Genomic DNA, 19,281 nt, shown 5'->3' with positions numbered 1-19,281 from the left:
TCTCCGCACTGGGTTCAGACTGGGTTCAGAGTCCCCTCTCCGGATTCCAGGTGTAGCTCTACAATTCCAGCACTTGGAATAAAACCAAACCACCCCGGCGGTGCTGTTGTAACCACTGTTCTCGAGGGCTCTGGAACCAGTCCGGTTCAGACCCCTCTCCAGACTGGTTCCAGAGCCCTCGAGAACAGTGGTTACAACAGCACCGCCGGGGTGGTTTGGTTTTATTCCAAGTGCTGGAATTGTAGAGCTACACCTGGAATAAAGTCATGGGATCACCGGCCAATCACACGCTGGGGATATGAGTGTGGGAGGAGCCAAGGGTGATGTCAGTTTGGTCTGTTTTGTTTCAGAAAGAGGTCAATCAAATCAACAGATGCTGGATTTGATTTATAAGAATATAATTTGAAAGAACGGTGCTAACAAGTACCGTAAGTATGGTGAGGTAGTTTTGCAAGTTGAATATACTTTAAAAAGTCTAGAGTGAATAGATTGATACACCTGTGTTTTATCATTCTTTTCCACCATCAAAGCTTTCATGCTGTGAGGTCTGGGTTCGACTCATCAGGCCTCTAAACCTTCAGTCAGGCTGTGAGGTCTGGGCTCAACCGTCAGGCCTGGCTTTCATCTCAGAGCACGGCTGCTTCGAACCGTCCACTGGTGTGAACTCTGTCCCCATTGGTGGAGATGTGCAGAGGAACCCAGAGACCCACCTTTCAGAGCCCTCTCTCTCCCTCCCTCCCTCTCTCTCCCCCTCCCTAAATTCTCCCCTTCCCACTCTCCCTCTCTCCCCCTCCCTCCCTCTCTAACCTCTCCCCTTCCCTCTCTCCCTCTCTCTCCCCCCCTCCCTCTCTCTCTAACCTCTCCCCTTCCCTCTCTCCCTCTCTCTCCCCCCCTCCCTCTCTCTCTAACCTCTCCCCTTCCCTCTCTCCCCCTCCCTCCCTCCCTCCCTCTCCCTCTCTCCCTGTGCCAGCATACCTCCATGCGATACTCTTGCCGTACTTGCGTAAACACCAGAGCAGAATGCCGGCGGGGCCCCAGCGAGCTGCCCCACTAAGAGAGGACTCATGAGTCACCGGCCACGGACGTCATCCCGGCTGTTGGCAGGCAGCGGCACCGACGTACAAAAGGGGAAGTTTGTTCCGCAGTCCCAGTCTGGTGGCGCACCTGTACATTCTGCTGGGCCACAGAGACTAGCAGCTCTGTTCAACCAAGCCGGGGTTGGCTTCTGACACGCACGGTATTCAGGGCACCATGACTTTTGATTCAGTGTTGGAATGGAGACGAATCAGTGTTTACGTGGAGAAGTGGTTTGAAGAGCCACCAGGTCCTAGTGGCTCACTGGGGAATCTGACGGGATGAGTGGTCAGCCAATCACAAACTCATTCACTTCTTTGTTGACGTTTAACTGGCATTACTTTGCCTTCATTTGGAATTTGGTTCCTTGAATTTGGTTCTTACACTGTGCTCTCCCTATGTCCTCGTCGCTAGAAAGAGGGATCCTCCCTACTGGCTGTTCCACACCAGGGCACCTGAAGACGACCGTCAAAGTGCTATTATGTGTAGGGCTCCACTGGGCCGGTTCACCAAGTCAACCATCAGTGTAGGAGTGAGGCATGAGTTGGGGCGAGTTTCAAAGAGCTGAGGGTCCACACTGGGATGGTGGAAACGTTGTGAGGATACAGTCGGACCACTGGCCGCGGGACCATAACTTGTCTCAGGTAGGCTACCTGTTCCTTAAGGTCAGATAGCTACTGGAGGTCCCGTTCAAGGAGACCACACCAAACCCAACCCGTTGGAGCCCGGAGTCCATCTCAGGCTTTACTTTCTGAGTTTACATGAAACACGCAGTGTGGCAGAGGAACATAGAAAAGAAAGAAAGAAAGAAAGAAAGAAAGAAAGAAAGAAAGAAAGAAAGAAAGAAAGACACACACACACACACACACACACACAGACAGATAGACAGAGACACACAGATACAGAGAGAGAGAGAGACACACACATACACAGAGCGAGAGAGAGACACACATACACAGATAGACAGACAGCGACAGAGAAAGAAACACACACAGACAGAGGGAGAGAGAGAAAAAGAGACAGAAAGAAAGAGAGATTCTCAGGGGGTAACCAGGGCAACCATCTTGGCCAGGTTTGGCGGGCCAGCCTTGAAAACATCATTGTTAGATCCAGAAGGCCGAGCCAGATCCTGTGAGCTGGGAGGAGGAGGCTGACAGGATCAGCTGAGTGACAACAACAGGAAGGGGATATCTCTCTTCTTGGTTTTCCTACAGTGGAGCGAGCACGCACGCACGCACACACACACACACACGCACACGCACACACACACACACACACACGACCCAGCAGCAAAGAATGAGGATCTTCAACCTCTGGGGGGGTGAACTTCACGTTCCTGCTAGGAGTCCTGCCTCAGCAATCACACAGAGGAGGAGGAAGGGGCTTCTTCATCACAACTTCTTCACTGGGGGTCAGAGTCCCAGTACAATAGTGCATCATGAACCGCTGAGAGACAACGCACTCCCAGCCCCACAGAACCTCTCTATGACTCTTCTGTGCAGCTCCTCCATGACACGCATTGTTCATTATGGTATGTTGCTTCTCATGGTCCCGTTGCCTTGACGACCCTCAGGGTACATGAGACGACGTGTCCCTTTATGGAATCGTTCCACTTTTCTTCAGCGTTCCAGGCTTGTTTTCAGAAATCTTGGGCAAGCTGCGTCATCTCCGCTGCCGTCAGGATGAGTCTGAAGTTCTCAATACAATGTTTGTACTGAGAAACACTTAGTGGAGCATCACAAGGGGAAACCATCCAATGACTGGAGACCATTAGCCCAGGGAGCTGCTTAATGGCTTCTTAATGCTCCAGAGACATTCAACCGAGGCACTCATCGGTTAAACAAGACACTAATCTATACAGTCACCAGAGCCATGGTGGAGACATTTAGAAATGTTGTACTTCACCTGAAGCTGGTCTTTAAATAACTTCATTGGTCCAAATGGCACCTCTGTTAATGTGGGCTGAAACAGAAGAGGAGAAAACTCAGCGCACAGCAGATAGAATCACACACGCATTCAAACCGTTATATATAAATATAGGAAAATATACACTTTTTGACTTTTAGTACAACATTCAAACACAAAATCATGTTCCTCTTCTGTTGATACACCACAATCTGTAATAAGAGCTAGACTTCTAACAAAGTGTAGTTTAACATTTGGAAAAACACAGATAATAATCCGTATCCCAGATTGGGAATGGATTCATCTCTCCTCTCAGTAGGTTTTCCCTAAACGAGCGTTCCCTCTTCGGTCCTCAAACATCTCCGCTTCCTTCCTGTAAGGCGCTCCTCAGTACAGGGGTTAGTAACCAAAGCAACCCAGCCCCCCGCGGAATACCATCCCAGCAAAATTCCCTGTTCTCCATAAACAACACACACACACACACACACACACACACACACACACACACACACACACACACACACACACACACACACACAAACACACACACACACAGTTAAAAATCTCTTCTCCCTCTAAGTTGTGAGCCTTTTGAAAAGGAACACAAAAAGCACAAAGAGGCCGGTCCGGAGCGGTCCGGAGCAGGCCGGCAGCGCGCCCATTGACGTCAGCGGGACACTGGGCCCGCTCGCTCCGCGTCTGCAAACAAAGTGGGTGACATCAAGATGGCTTTTTTTTTTTCAGGCAGCGTGGTAATCCGATATTCCACAGCGTCCCAGGCTGGGGTCCCATGATAAGCTCATGTGTGCCGCAGCGCGGAGACGTATGTGAAGCATTTGACCCGGCCGTGTGGGTTTGTGGGCGCGGGGGGAGGGTGGGTGTGTGTGTGTGTGTGTGTGTGTGTGTGTGTGTGTGTGTGTGTGTGTGTGTGTGTGTGTGTGTGTGTGTGTGTGTGTGTGTGTGTAAAAAAGTGCAGCCCAATAGTCCTCCTTATTCTGGGAGCACCGGCCGGCCGCGTGGGACTGCTGCGTTTAACGTTCCCGGGAATTTCCCGGTTTTATCTCGCGTCTTGGAGCCGCGGCTCCAGCGGCCGGTCGGACTTCTGGGAGCGTTCAGAACAGACAAGTCTGCCAGTGGAAGACCCAACCAGGCATTCCTACGACATTCCTTCAGAAATCACCGGGAGAAGGAAAAGTTCTCACACACACAAACACACACACACACAATGTTTCCTAGTGAGAGCGCTAGCAGCAGCAGCAGCGGGGGTCAGTGACGTGGGGGTTGGCTCAGGGGCCCGGGCTGTGGGGCCCCTGAGCCCCGAGCAGCAGAATGCGTCGCTCTGTCTGGACTGGTAGGACTCCCGCTCTATATGACACCGACACAAGCGACGCTCCGCACCGGCCCAGGGGAACGGGAAGAGCAGCCGCCAGGAAAAGGCCGGCTGGTTCTACACAAAACCGGGCTCACCTTGTAAAGTGATGTAGTGCACACCGGACACACACACACACACACACACACACACACACACACACACACACACACACACACACACACACACACACACACACACACACACACACACACACACACACACACACACACACACACACAGCTAGCATGTAATAATGTCATACAACCTGGACATTTTGTACAAACTCAGGAACACACACAAAGTGGAACACACATACACACACGGTAACTTACTCTCTCATACACACATACCCACAAATGAATCACCATGCATTTGCATCCCGCAAACATTGTGCTGGCAGCCAGCCAGGGGCAAACAGAATGGAGGAAGTGAGTGTGTATGCAGACCAGGCCGTATGGACATTGTGTGTGTGTCCATGTAAAACTTGTGCGTGTGTAAAAGTCATGTGTGTGTGTCTATGTAAAAGTCCTGTGTGTGTGCATGTGCGTGTGTGTGACTGTCCTCCCTCCAACCATAATTGCGTGCGTAACAGTTCATTCAGAGTACTGCCATTCTCTCTTACCCAACAAACACACACACACACACACACACTAAATTCATAGTAGTACATTGTAGTACTTCAGACTGGTTGGACAGGACTTCGTACTGTAGCCAGTTCACCGCTGGCCAGTGTTAACGGGTCAAAGTTTAAAGAACCGCTGGCATCTGTACGTTATGTTTAATGTCCGCCCCTCTCCAAAACCCCAGCAGGCTGAGACGGTCTGTGATCAGGGTCACGCCGTCTTCTCTGTCTCTTCCTCCGCAAACGGACGCTTCCCTTGTTGTCCCCCCCGCGCGAGAACGCCCATCACCATAGTAACCTTCAACGGGAGGAACGTCTACCGAGGCAATCGCATCATTTCCTGTCAGGAAGTTACCCTTCCAGCGCCTTCACGCACGGCAGCGGATCACAACGCTGGCGCACAGAGTGGATGAACCCGAAAACATGAACATGAAGGGTTAGCATGGGGAGCTAGCATGTGGAGCTAACATGGGGAGTTAGCATAAGGAGGGTAGCATGTGGGAGGTAGCATGTGGTATTAGCATGGGGCGCTGGCATGTGGAGCTAGCATGTGGGGGTTAGCATGGGGAGTTAGCATGGGGGTTTAGCATGTGGAGCTAGCATGGGGCGCTAGCATGTGGGTTAGCGCCATGCTGGAGGCTCCCAGCTCAACGTGTGCAGTGTGAAGCCTCCCTTCCACCTCATGTATTTACACAACGGAGCGGTTACCCTGTTTCCTGCTGCCCGCTCATTCAGGCCTATGGATCTACCTCTCCCCGTCCCCCTCTCATACACACACACACACACACACACACGTCCCTCCCTATACGTCTTCCTTGCTCTCAGACACGCACACAACCACGGCGCACACACACACACACACACACACACACACACACACACACACACACAGGGAGAGTGGCTTTCCACTGAAGAGAAAAACAGGAAATTGGATGACATTGTTGGGTGTGCAGACGTCAGCAGTGAGAGATAGAGAGTAAACAGCTTCCTCCTGCCCGGGCTGGGACCAGGATGCAGGGAATCTTGGGATGTCTGACCCCACCGTGCTTCGAGGGAAAGCCTGCACTGCCTCCTTCACTCTCTTACACACACACACACACACACACACACACACGTTACCGTCAGGGACGATAAAAGCTTTGTGTGTGTGTGTGTGTGTGTGTGTGTGTGTGTGTGTGTGTGTGTGTGTGTGTGTGTGTGTGTGTGTGTGTGTGGTGTGTCTGACTGTGTGTTTGTGACTGATTGTTTGTGACTGACTGTGTCTGTCTATGTGTGTGTCTGTATGCGCGTGTGTATGCGTGTGCGTGTGTGTGAATGAGGACAAAGTGCCCGTTCCAGCCAGCGGTCTGGACGTGTCCCATTCCGAGATCTAAATATGCGGCCATGATTCAATGTTCCTCATTAGGAGGACTGATTACACGGAGCGACTCCAGGTGTGGGCCTGCACATTGTGTACCAGGCGGTCAGCCAGCCGGTCCAGCACACGCGCCGCAAGGCTACGCTGCTAAATGCTTAACTGCACAGGTCAGACCAGCGGCACTACCACGGCGGCGCTAGCTGTGTGGCGGGCACAGCGCTACCTCAAAGAGCATAATCCACATTGATGTTTGGACCCTCACCCCTCTCTGCCCTTACAGCCGGCCCACCGATCGATGACAGCGGGGCTGACTCCACCCAGGGTGACATCACAACCAATCAATGACCTCTGACCGGCTCACCAGGCCCGCCCACCCGCCCTATCACAACGCCACACTCCCAAGGTCCCCTGGTCGCCCTTGGTACCGCAGTCGGAGAGAACAGTGAAAAAAACAGAATGTGTATCATCGTCAACGTCATCACCACGACGACCAACCCCCATCGCTCCGGCTGCGGAGGTACCCGCCGAGCATGCTAATGTGATTACAGTGTGTGTGTGTGTGTGTGTGTGTGTGTGTGTGTGTGTGTGTGTGTGTGTGTGTGTGTGTGTGTGTGTGTGTGTGTGTGTGTGTGTGTGTGTGTGTGTGTGTGTGTGTGTGTGTGTGTGTGTGTGTGAGAATGCCTTCTCCATCCAGCCGGCAGTCAGCCCAGCAGAAGCCGGGCGGTGACTCACTGGCTCGGCTGAAACTAAAACTAGGCCAACGTAGAGCGCTGTGTCCCAGAACATCCTCGCCGCGGTCCTCCGCTCCTCTCTTCCTGTTTCTCTCTTCCATGTCCCTTTATGTTCCTCTACATCTCCTACTTTTCTTGGGACTTCTATGGCGTTCCCGTTCTTGACTCCTTCTCCTGAACTCTCCTTCAGCCCGTCTGGACATTCCTGCTGATAACACGCTCAAGAAGAAAGACCCAAAACTCTCCCGGCAAACACTGCCATCTTCCTTCTCCTTCTTCTGAACCTGCTCTTGTTCCTTTTATTGTTCCTGCTCCTTCTACTGCTTCTGCCCCTGTTTCTACTCCTGTTCCTCTTCCTGATCTGCCTCCTGCTCCAGTTTCTGCTCCTGCTCTTCCTGCTCCTGATCTTTCTCCTGCTCTTGCTCTTCTTCCTGCTCCTCCTCCTAGTTGAAGTGCTCCCTTGGCAGCAGGTATAAGCAGCGTCACCTTCTCCTCTCCTCCACCCTCCCCTCCCCTCCCTTCCTCTCTCCTCCTCCTCCTCCTCCACCTCTGCGGGGGGGTCACTCTCACGCACGCAGGAGGCTCATGACGCAGAAGTAACAGGAGAGTGAACTAATTCTTGACCTGAAACTACGTCCCTACCGCCTCTAAAGTGACGTCCCACCGATTTAAAAATACAGCGATAGCGTTACGGTGGCGGGCAGAACATTCAAGAGCTGACCTGCCCTCTTTTTCTCGCCCAGAGCAGCAGGCGGGAAATATGTGCTGTGTGAAGCTCTTTAAATCACATGCTATTACTGGTGAATCCCTAGTGGTTTTGAAAGGTTCTACCGTTAACGGGAGTCAACGGTAGAACAATTCAGAACCACTAGTGATGGATTCACCAGTGACTATACTTTATTTAAAAACACGTCTTAAACGTTTTTAAATCACATACTTTTCAGAACCACCAGTGATGGATCCCTAGTAATAAACAATCTCAACAAACTAATTTCCTGTTTGAAGACATTCACCAGTAGTCAACGGTAGACTTTGTTTCAAAACCACTAAAGAAGATTCACTACTACTCAACCATCCTCACTATCTATGTAATTTCCTGTTTACAGACTTTCCTCAGTGGATTGTTCGATTTGACACAACGAGGCCTTGACAGTTGAACAGTGGAGCGGGCATGCGTCTGTACGTCTGCCTCTATACTCTAGCGGACCAACGGACAGACAGACAGCCCTAACCAGCTAACCAGCACGATGCCAGGCACCCCACGCCAGCATAGAGCCTCGTTCATGAACCCCAGCCAATGAGAGCCAGCATAGAGCCGTGTTCATGAACCCCGGCCAATGAGAGCCAGCATAGAGCCGTGTTCATGAACGCCGGCCAATGAGAGCCAGCATAGAGCCGTGTTCATGAACCCCGGCCAATGAGAGCCAGCATAGAGCCGTGTTCATGAACCCCGGCCAATGAGAGCCAGCATAGAGCCGTGTTCATGAACGCCGGCCAATGAGAGCCAGCATAGAGCCGTGTTCATGAACACCCGCCAATGAGAGCCAGCATAGAGCCGTGTTCATGAACCCCGGCCAATGAGAGCCAGCATAGAGCCGTGTTCATGAACCCCGGCCAATGAGAGCCAGCATAGAGCCGTGTTCATGAACGCCGGCCAATGAGAGCCAGCATAGAGCCGTGTTCATGAACCCCGGCCAATGAGAGCCAGCATAGAGCCGTGTTCATGAACCCCGGCCAATGAGAGCCAGCATAGAGCCGTGTTCATGAACCCCGGCCAATGAGAGCCAGCGAGGCCCGGCTGCGTATCGCTTCCTGCCGATGGCCAGAGAGCCGGAGAGAGAGAGCTGGGAACAGGAGCGCTCTCTGAGCCGCTCTGACCACTCCACTAAAAACACACTCATAGAACCACCAGGACTTTTATACAGACAGACAGACAGAGATTACTTTTACACAGACACAGACACAGACACAGACACAGACACAGACACAGACACACACACACACACACACACACACACACACACACACACACACACACACACACACACACACACACACGTCAAGGGGTTGGATGAAGAGTGCAGTGCTGCCAGGATTGTCACTGTGCGGGACTTCTTGAACGTAGCCAAGCTGAGGGGTGTGATAGTAAACATCTATCTGATGGGAGGCTTCTGAAAGACTTCTGAAAGATATCTAGGGGATACGATTTCAAGGAGCTTTGTTGAGTAGTTTAAAGTAGTTTAAAACATTGTCTGTTTGCGTTGGTAATGGGGTCCCTAGATATATGCATTGGGCCTTTTCTAATAAAGTGGTCACGATTTGGATTACTTAACAAGGACACCTTTGACAGCTTGGTTTTGTTCTGAATGTTTTGTGGTCGTTCCGTTAAGCCCTGATAGTCATCTCTGTATGCCAGCTGTATCGATGCATCCTGTTGAGACTGAAGGATAAAGGTCATATTGAAACATGTGTAACTGCAAGAATTGACGGCAATCACTTGTGGAGCAGTATGCAAAAGACGGCCACACACACACACTACAAAAACCACACAGCATAGTGGGCGGGCAGGTTCGGAAATAGAGAGGCAATCCCTTCTGTGTACCTGTACAAAGTCTTTCAGCAAATTAAACGGCCGACGCGCTCCCTGAAGAGAGCAGCACTTTCACCAGTGCTCACCTTCTAGGTAATTCTGCGCTTATCCAGATTACCCAGAAATCCTGCTAATACCTCCACCACCCTGAGCCTCCCCGGGCTGCAGCCCGCACCTAAACTCCCCTGGGGCCAGACGCCTCCTTCCAAGTAAGATATGTTTTCTCAGAGTTAACGCTGGTGTGCTGTCTCTGACAGCCGCCTGCACCTCCACCCAAACAACCGCAACCCCATCTCCAAAAAAACCCCTCCGTCTCCGCACCGGCACCCAGGACAACACCGCTGAACCAGTCCACCCCGGCCCGCTCCGTTCCTCTCTTATGTCAACAGCACGCCTTCTGACTCCCCCGGCCTCCCCTACGCCAGGTCAACCGTTTACCTGGTTAACCAAGGCACCCAGGTTAACCAAGTTAACCAGGCTTTCTTCAACAAAACGGTGCTCCCACCGTACAGCCTCCTCTCTGGGCCGGCTCTGGATCCCTTAAGGCAGGCAGCACACTAAGGGTGGGACACTAAGGGGCCCATCCAGGGAAACGTTGGGGAAATCTTACCGAGAAGCCTTCCAGTGCCGCCTGCCCCTCCTCCTCCTCCTCCTCCTCCTCCTCCTCCTCCTCCTCCTCGCGGTGGCAGGGGGGCCTCAGCGCGCTCAAGGACCTCGACATGGAGTCAGACGGCCGGCCCTAAGGCCATCAGCCCCCTCGGACCCTGCGATCGCACCTCTGTAACAGGAAGCAGCGCTGGCGGGCGGAACTCTTAATTGGCCACCCTTGTCCTCTAGACTAAAGAGATTACACAGAGTTGTATAGGAGTGAGTTGAGCGCACACACACACTCGCACGCCCCCATACCACCACCCCTACCCCCCCTACTTACTCCATCTGACGAGTGCCTCCCCGGTTGGCCTGCGCCGTGTCCCAAACTGATTCCAAACCATGGAGTGCGGAGTCCCAGAGCTGCAAGGCGGCGCTACGCTAGTTAATCACTGGACTTCCCCTCCTCTTGCCCGGCTAAAAGTAGAGCCGTGATGTCACCGTTGCATGGGGATCAGTGAGACATGAGCCACGCTGGGCCAAGCTAGTCTAGGCTAACGGCATGGGGGATCAGTGAGACATGAGCCGCACTAGGCCAGGCTAGGCTATGCTAGACTAGGCTAGGCTAACAATATGGGGGGATCAGCGAGACGGGATACGTGCCAGGCTAGGCTACACTAGGATAACTGCATTGGGGATCAGTGAGACATGAGCCGCACTAGGCCAGGCTAGGCTAGGCTAACAACATGGGGGATCAGTGAGACATGCTAGGCTAGGCCACCTAAGGCAAGGCTGGACTAACAGCATGGGGAATCAGTGAGACATGAGCCGCGCTAGGCTAGGCTAGGCTAGGCTAGGCTAGGCTAGGCTAACGGCAAAGGGGATCAGTGAGCCATGATACACCCTAGGATAGGCTAACGGCATAGGGGATGAGTGAAACATGAGCCGTGCTAGGCCAGGCTAGGCTAGGCTATGTTATGTTATGCTAACGGCTTGGCACGCACCGCACACATTCACTTGTGTAGGAATGCCGGCCTCAACACGGTTCAGCGTTCCTTTAGAGCGATCCAAGATTAACGTCTCATCAGCGATGCAGTTAGTATTTACTTTAATGAAATGATAATCTGAAATGCCTGATTCAGACTATGGAGGTTTTAATAATTTGATTTCCAGATTTAATTATATCTTAATGCTTTGCACAGATCAGAAATGTAGCAATATTCCTAGAATTTGCGTGACGCGCGCGACGGTTCCGGATTCCGTGTCCGTCACGGAGACGATCCCGCTGCCCTTTCCAAGGATTTCAATGAAAGAGTGAAGCACCGCTATGACGGTAAGAGACGTACTTCCATCCTGTGAGCCCTGGTTTTCCCCAACACAACGCTGAGCATACTGGCAGACCCGAGGCCTGATGTGTCCACCCGGATCAACGTCACGCGTACAGGGAACACGGTCTCTCCTCTGCCTCTTGTATGGAGGGAGAGGGAGAGAGAGAGAGAGAGACTAACGACAGTCACGTAGATTTATATACAGCGAACATCAACCGCACATTCACTTGGTTGCTCTCACACTGGACCGTGAGCCTTTGCCTCACAAGGGCTTTTGTGTAGATAGAGTAAATACATCTGAAACAATATTTAAACCTTTACACTTTTTCCTCACGTTTAGTGTGTTTCAAACGTAGACACGGTGATTATGTGAGCTGTGAGGCCGCTCAACACAAGACACCCACACCGACACCCACACCCACCAGGTACAGACACACAGGACACACACAAACCAGGTACACACACACACACACACACACACACACACACACACACACAAACCAGGTACACACACACACACACACACACACACACACAAACCAGGTACACACACACACACACACACACACCAGGTGAAGACCGGTCCGAGCCTCGCGCCTAGGGACCTGTCCTCCATGGAGGAACACGAGGGCCCCAGAACACATCTTCTGAATCACAACACTAGGACCCGGTGCAGGCAACAGAGTACACACTTGTTTTGGCGGAACACAACTTCCACAATGTTATGAAACCATCACATGCTGACCCTATGATGCAGAGTTCTTAACCTGGAGGGGAATGGGGGTAGGAGAGAAAAAGAAGGCCTTTTGAATATGGCAGTACCAGAGGAGAACAACAATAGCAGCATCTGTCCCAGACAGAAACTCAACAGAGAAGACCGCTCATGACTTTCTCACTAATGACATTTTCTGACTTAGCTTTGGCAATTTCCAATTCATTGAGGTTGTTAAGAACACAAGTGGTTCTGTTTCTGCGTGTGTTCAGAGTGTGTTCAGAGGTGGTACGTTCAGAGGTGGGAGATATGATATCACACCATATGGAACCGTGAGGTCGTCCTAGGTCAGGCAGAGCCGAGCAGCCAAGTGTGGAAACAAACTCCGAACCCTGCCTCCGTGAGCAGCTGAAAATATAGAAGTGGCCCATCACAGGCCTTCTCTGTGTCAATAACGTCATCAAATACCACCAGTATTTACCCATTGTAAATGAACGAGATCCTTGACAGAAGCAGATAAGCGCAGTCTATCAGCAGCAGATCCTGTGCTCGGCCTAAAGTGCAGGCGACAGCTGCACTTGGAGAACATAGCCCTACTATTGGTGTGCGGAGCGAGATTAGCCCTATTGTATGGGCGAATAATGGAGGCCACAACGTGATAGGGACCGGGGTGAACGACCAAGACGACTCCACGCTGTCTGGGGGCGAGCGCTGAGCTAGCAAACCGACCGGAGAAAAGATCCAGCACAGAGTAAAGAATTAAAAAAAAGGGGGGGGAGAAAGAGAGAGAGCGAGAGCGAGAGAGGCACCAGAGTCCTCTCAGCCAGTAGAAAAAGCACAGTGGATTAATTCATCAGCACTTTAAGGCCTCGCCTTCCTCTGGAATAAATTACCCAATGGTTCTCAACTTAGACTAAACAGACAGCCTCCACCCACAGGACGGAGCACAGACAGCCTCCACCCACAGGACGGAGCCCAGACAGCCTCCACCCACAGGCCAGGATGGAGCACAGACAGCCTCCACCCACAGGACGGAGCCCAGACAGCCTCCACCCAGAGGCCAGGACGGAGCACAGACAGCCTCCACCCAGAGGCCAGGACGGAGCACAGACAGCCTCCACCCAGAGGCCAGGACGGAGCACAGACAGCCTCCCCCCACAGGATGGAGCCCAGACAGCCTCCACCCACGGGACGGCGCCCAGACAGCCTCCACCCACAGGCCAGGACGGAGCACAGCCAGCCTCCACCCACAGGACGGAGCCCAGACAGCCTCCACCCACAGGACGGAGTACAGACAGCCTCCACCCACGGGACGGCGCCCAGACAGCCTCCACCCACAGGCCAGGACGGAGCACAGCCAGCCTCCACCCACAGGACGGAGCCCAGACAGCCTCCACCCACAGGACGGAGCCCAGACAGCCTCCACCCACAGGACGGAGTACAGACAGCCTCCACCCACAGGACGGAGCACAGACAGCCACATCGACCCCGGACCCCCAGACGGTCGGAGCGCCCCGGTCTCCGTGTTCTGTCACGAGGGGCCCAGCTGGGTCTCCAGACGAGTGGGCGAACCCTGACCCTGACCTCGGTGACCCCTGACCTTCAGAAGATAACCCTGAGGCCCGAGCGATCAGACCAGGCTAAGGGCGGTTCACTGCCATCCTACCCCTGAGATACGGAGGTTAGGATGGAGCAGGATCCGGTGCTATACTCAGGACTGGGGGGTGGGGAGTTGGGGGGAGCGGGAGGGCAGAGCCGGACAGCTCACGATGCTAGAGTCAAGGACAGATCTACACCGCTGTGTCTGGCTGAGAACTTTCTGTCTGTGCGTCCGCGCATGTGCACGTGCATACACATACACAACCGCGGGCACACGCCTACACACACATGTACACACACACATATACCCACAAGACCTTGTGCGATGGTCTTATCGTAGCCGGAGCAGCCCAGATGGTAGTGTACCCTTGACAAAGGAAGACTCATTTAGTGTGTTTAGCTCTGTCCGTTGTTTAGTGTGTTTAGTGTCTGTCACTCTCTGTCTGTCTGCCTGCCTGTCTGTCTGTCTGTCGGCCTCCGTCTCTCTGTGTACTAAAGGTGAACTGAACTCTGCTTCAGCTCCAATCATGAACTTTGTGATACTTTTGTTCAGTGAACACGCAAACGAGCAATGGCAGCGGAGTTACACTCCCAGAGTCGGAGAGCCTCACACCTCTAGGAACATACCCTAGTGCCACACACTAGTATGTGTTTTGTTTCTCATCCGAGACGAATCAAAACAAAGTTTTCATTACGGTATATACCGTATATTCACTTTATGATTTTACAGAACTACAACTGTCTCTCTCTCAATGTGGAAAACTTAGACCAGTGCAGGGAGAGGTGATGGACTGGTCAGGGTAACTGGGATACGGCCCTTCAACTAGGGCTGGGCAATAATTCAATTACGATTATTAATCGTGATAAAACTCACGTAGATTACGACGAAATGACGATTTTTGCCTCCCTGCCAAAGTAGTTTGATGTGATAGTCATTCACAGATCTTCTAGTTTTAAACACATTATTTTATGTAGTATAATATCTGGTTTTACAATGTTTACATTTTGCACTTACAGTTCATATTTTATATATATTAAAGTTGATTTCATGTGCCAGGGCCTTTGTTCATCCACTTTTTTACTTTTTATGTGTTGGTTGTGTTGATTTTAGATGTTTTCTGAAGCCCTGCCAAAGGAGTATAATGTTAAAGAAGTCAGCGCTTTTATTTACATTATTTTCAATAGGTTACAAGGCAAGCTACCTTAAATTATTCTGTTGATGGCAGATAAATCATGTGAAGTTAAATGTTTATATTTAAATGTGATTAAATGTTCCCTTATCACAAATATGGTAAACAAAAGTGTATGGTTTAACTAATGAACACTCTAGTTTCTTCAGGCTTCAGCAGTATCAAATTATATATCGTGATTAATATCAAAAAAATAATAGCGAAATAATTTTTGCAATATCGCCCAGCCCTACCTTCACCACACCGTCTCTGACACCATTCATGCGTCACAACAGATCGGCCGCTGGCATCGGTCACACCATCTGATTGGCTGATAGACTTATTGAGAATATCGGCCGATAAATCGGTGCATCCCTAAATTCCTGTTCTAAGTTTCAGTAGTCTCATTTTTTATAAAGCTTAATTTTTATAAATTACACTTTTATCAAAAATTCATGGCAGGGACGTCGGCTAATATAACCATCATCATTGATGTGTTCATTCCCAAAACTTATTATCCGATTTTTTTCCTGTTATGATTTTGTCACAAAAGGAAACCATGAAAAGTGTAAAGTGATAAAGCCTAGATAAAAACACAAATGAACACATCAAGATAAATATTGGGGCCAAGCACAACTTAACCGGCCCCCAATCTGAGGAGAAGCTCCTGGACTGGGAGGCTAGAGTTCCACAATAAGAGCGCGTCTCCATTCCCTCCAACGAGGACACAACAGGGGGTGTGATCTCATCCTGAGGATCGGTTCAGCGTAGATAAAGGAGCGCTCCCCGGCTGGGTGTTGGCCCGCAGAAGGCTTTACAAAGTGGAGTGGAAACCTGATGTTATCGGTTCCAAGCCCGCGGGAGGGCGGCTGTACGCGTCTGCTGGACAGGAAGTGACGTTGATAACATTAGGATTTAAAAAAAACCAATGGACAATCAGAGGACATCTCAGACTGCAGCCATTGGACAAAATAAGACTCATAGGACTGGTTCACTGAGAGGTCGAAATGAACGCCTCCATGTTGGAAGCAAAGGAGCATTGGCGTGGTAGTTATTATGTCGTCTTAGTTTTTTGGTCATGCGTTTAGGAATAGTTTTAATATTGTTCATTATGGGAAAACTATTTGGTGCGTGAAACAGCGTTTCTCATACAAGACGTGGCAAAACAAAGTTTTCATCGTTTTCATTACAATGTATTAAAGTTCTGATTTCATAGAACTACAACTCTCTCTCCCAGTGTGTCCCACACAGACCAGTACAGCCAGCGGTGGTGGACTGGTCAGGGTAACTATGATGCGGTCAGTAGTTGCCTGTACAAGAGGAGCTCGTCCGACAGGTCGAGGCTGTGACGGACGACCCCCCAGATGGAGCTGAACCGTCTCCAGCTAAGGGGGGCGGGTCTTTAGTCTACCTCAGTCCGGCCCTAACTGGATCAGAGACCAGGGGGGTCTGGACGGGGGGTCTACCCTCTTGCTCTGTCCTGCCCTGACGTCTGCCTGCAGAACCTAGCCTGACAGAGGTCTTCAAACACACACACACAGATGTGCACACACGCAGAAGCAAGCACACACAGACACATATGCACACACAGACACATATATGCATGTATGTACAAATATAAGCACATGTAAGCCCGCATATACACATAAGTGTGCATCAGATTCATAACCATCAGGTCATACCTGAACTAATCCATACACTGTTTGGGAGAGGTCATCTGTAGGGGTAACCAGCCACTAACCACCCAACTATGTCCAACTATGCTGTTCTTCACCAGAGCTCTGCTCAGAACATGACGTCTTCTTTTGAACACGACCACATTTTTGTGGTTAACAAGGTTCATATTTACTTCACTGTGTAATTATGAAAGGAACAAAATGTTACCTCAAACATTAAAGATGATCACCAATTATCTTCCCTGTTCCCTTAATGAGGCCTTCCTTTGTCATACACACAAACACACACTGAGCGGAGGCTTTGAGCAGCTCTACCTGTCGGCAGGTATCCTGCTGGAGGCTACGGCCGCAACAGCTGGCCTGTCGCCACAGCACTGTGTGTTTGTTGAATGAATAGCGCCTGTGTGATTGTGCCGCAGTCGGCTGGATCACATCCTTCAAAGGGGTAAGTAGTGTGCTCCGTGCACCACAACGTGCACTGTGCACGTTACTTCATTCTGATTAGAGTAGCCAGCTCGAGATGTGGGAAAATACATATCCACTGACTCACGGCCCAGGAACGCTGTATCAGTGGAGAGGTGGTGTGAGAGCATGGGGCCATATCCTCACCGTTCTCCTCCACCTCCCCGAGGGAACAATGCCTCAGGGGGCTGGACCTCCGGCCAGGCTCTGACCCCTCACCTGGGGCGTCTGACCATGAGCAACGCAAGCTCGAAACGACCAACATCCCCAAAGTAGTAATGCCACGCACGTCCGCTTGGTCCATTGTTGTCGAAGATAATACAGTTGTATAGTGCGCACGCACGCACACACACACACACACACACACACACACACACAGGTGAATGAAACAGAGATACTCATCCCTCACCTTGCAGCTGGCGGGTTTTGTGGGCAGCCCCGAGGCGGCGGGGTTTCCTGGGTGCTGAGTGGAGTTGGTCTGTTGCGGGGAGTGGGAATCCTCGGACTCTTTTCCACTGTGGTAGACCACCCTATCAGAGATATGAATACTTGAAGCACAGCCCATGCTGCAACCCACTCCAGACGTCTTCTGTCGCGCAAGTGCTTTACTTATTGGCTATTCACAACTGTCCTCTGGTGTTGTGTTTTTAGACGCGTGTTCACACTTGTTGTTTCTGAGCTATTTTGTTGTATAGTTGGCTATAGATAAACTAATCCAAAAGGGTTACTTAAACTCGCGCTTACAGCATACAGAGTGAGTAAGAGTAGTGTGTTTCTGAGCAGGAAGCTGGTTTCCTCGGTGTGGCATTCACCTCAACTTAATTGAAGTTGTTTTATGCAAGTCCAGAAAAACATGAACACCGTTATTCATCACTTCATGCGCAATTCATCCCTAACGCTTGACCCTCTTTTTGCCTTCGTACCACATCATATTTTTTTCATTCTCAACTTTACTGTGATCGAGCGGGCCTGCCGGCCAGTCCTCTTCTGATCATGCAGTACTTTTATCCATTTCTCGTCCAGGAATCGTCTGCGCTCTCGTCCTTCTCCCCACCCCCGAAGCCATCCACTGTTCCTGGGGAGTCCTCCTTTCTCCCCGCTCGGCCGATCTGGTTCCCACTCGAGTTCAAGACATGGGCCACAGGCCGGTTCTTACGACACTTGGCTCCGCTCTCCAGCCGCTCGTCAACAGGCGAGAAGATCCACGCTGCTGGTGCCTCTGCTCAGCCCTCCCCATGTCAGGACTCCCGTCGGCGGCAGCATAACGCGGTGGAGTCCGGCCACACGGTCCATGGATCAGCCCGAAAAGGGACGAGAAGGACACGTAGAAACCTTCGGATGGTTTCCAGTGTGCATTTAGAGATATCTGCTGCTCGGATCGGAGATGCTAACCGCAGAAATACAAACCCGGGTACCCTCGAACAAGCTACAGTGTGTCGGGCCCACGATATTCTCTCATTTTGAGGAAAAAAAATAGCCAGATGCTGTCATATATTAATATGTGGAGGTAATTCCACCGTTGGAGAACGTGACCGCTTGGAGAAGGAGGAGAAAGCTCGCTCGGCGTCCGCAAGTTGGGCAGATGAAGGAGGAAGGCATGGGATGAGTTCCTGAGCGCCGGCCACAGAGAGCTACATTAGGATTATTCCTTGTTTGTCTTTTCTCTGCCTTTCCAGCGTTTGCCCTTCCAGTTCTTCAGTGCTGCTTGACAGCAGCACATCCAATGAAAGCACCCGCAAGGATTGACCTACAGCCTTTACTGACGTTAATGCAAATGAGCTGCGCCGGGCCAATCAGCGGCCGTCCCTGCCCGGCGGGGCGGGGCCAGCTTTCCGTGGGAACTTCAAACCAGCGTGAAGAGACGCCGCGGGGAGTCGGGCCTCTGGGATTAGAAACAGGGTTAGATCATTGTGGGATCAAACATGGGTTTACTAAGGTAAATGTTTGTTTGATTATAAAAAAGCTTTAGGATTCAAGAGACAATCATTATTCTTCTCCTCGTTTCTTTATATGTTTCATACGTTCATATTACCTTGGTATTAATGGTTATCTTCAATATTAGATCACCATGAATATTAGACCAGCCCCCTGGAGGT

The 19,281-nt window shown here is 51.2% G+C and overlaps 1 protein-coding gene across 1 annotated transcript in view; it reads right to left on the bottom strand.

Moving 5' to 3' along the window:
* The window catches only part of pde8a (phosphodiesterase 8A), a 35,719-nt gene extending 16,835 nt beyond the window's left edge, over positions 1-18,884 (bottom strand). The window contains exons 1-2 of the mRNA XM_079736698.1: positions 17,595-18,884; positions 2,980-3,036 (exon numbers count right to left, since the gene is read on the bottom strand). Of these exons, the coding sequence (XP_079592824.1) occupies positions 2,980-3,036; positions 17,595-17,750 (213 nt within the window). The 5' untranslated portion in view covers positions 17,751-18,884. The remainder of the gene's footprint in view (positions 1-2,979; positions 3,037-17,594) is intronic.
* Positions 18,885-19,281: the final 397 nt, after the last annotated feature.

The sequence above is a fragment of the Pollachius pollachius genome (assembly GCF_949987615.1).
Source record: "Pollachius pollachius genome assembly, chromosome: 5".
NCBI lineage: Eukaryota > Metazoa > Chordata > Actinopteri > Gadiformes > Gadidae > Pollachius > Pollachius pollachius.
Note: the sequence above shows the minus strand (reverse complement) of the source record. Positions and strands in the feature narration are given on the sequence as shown.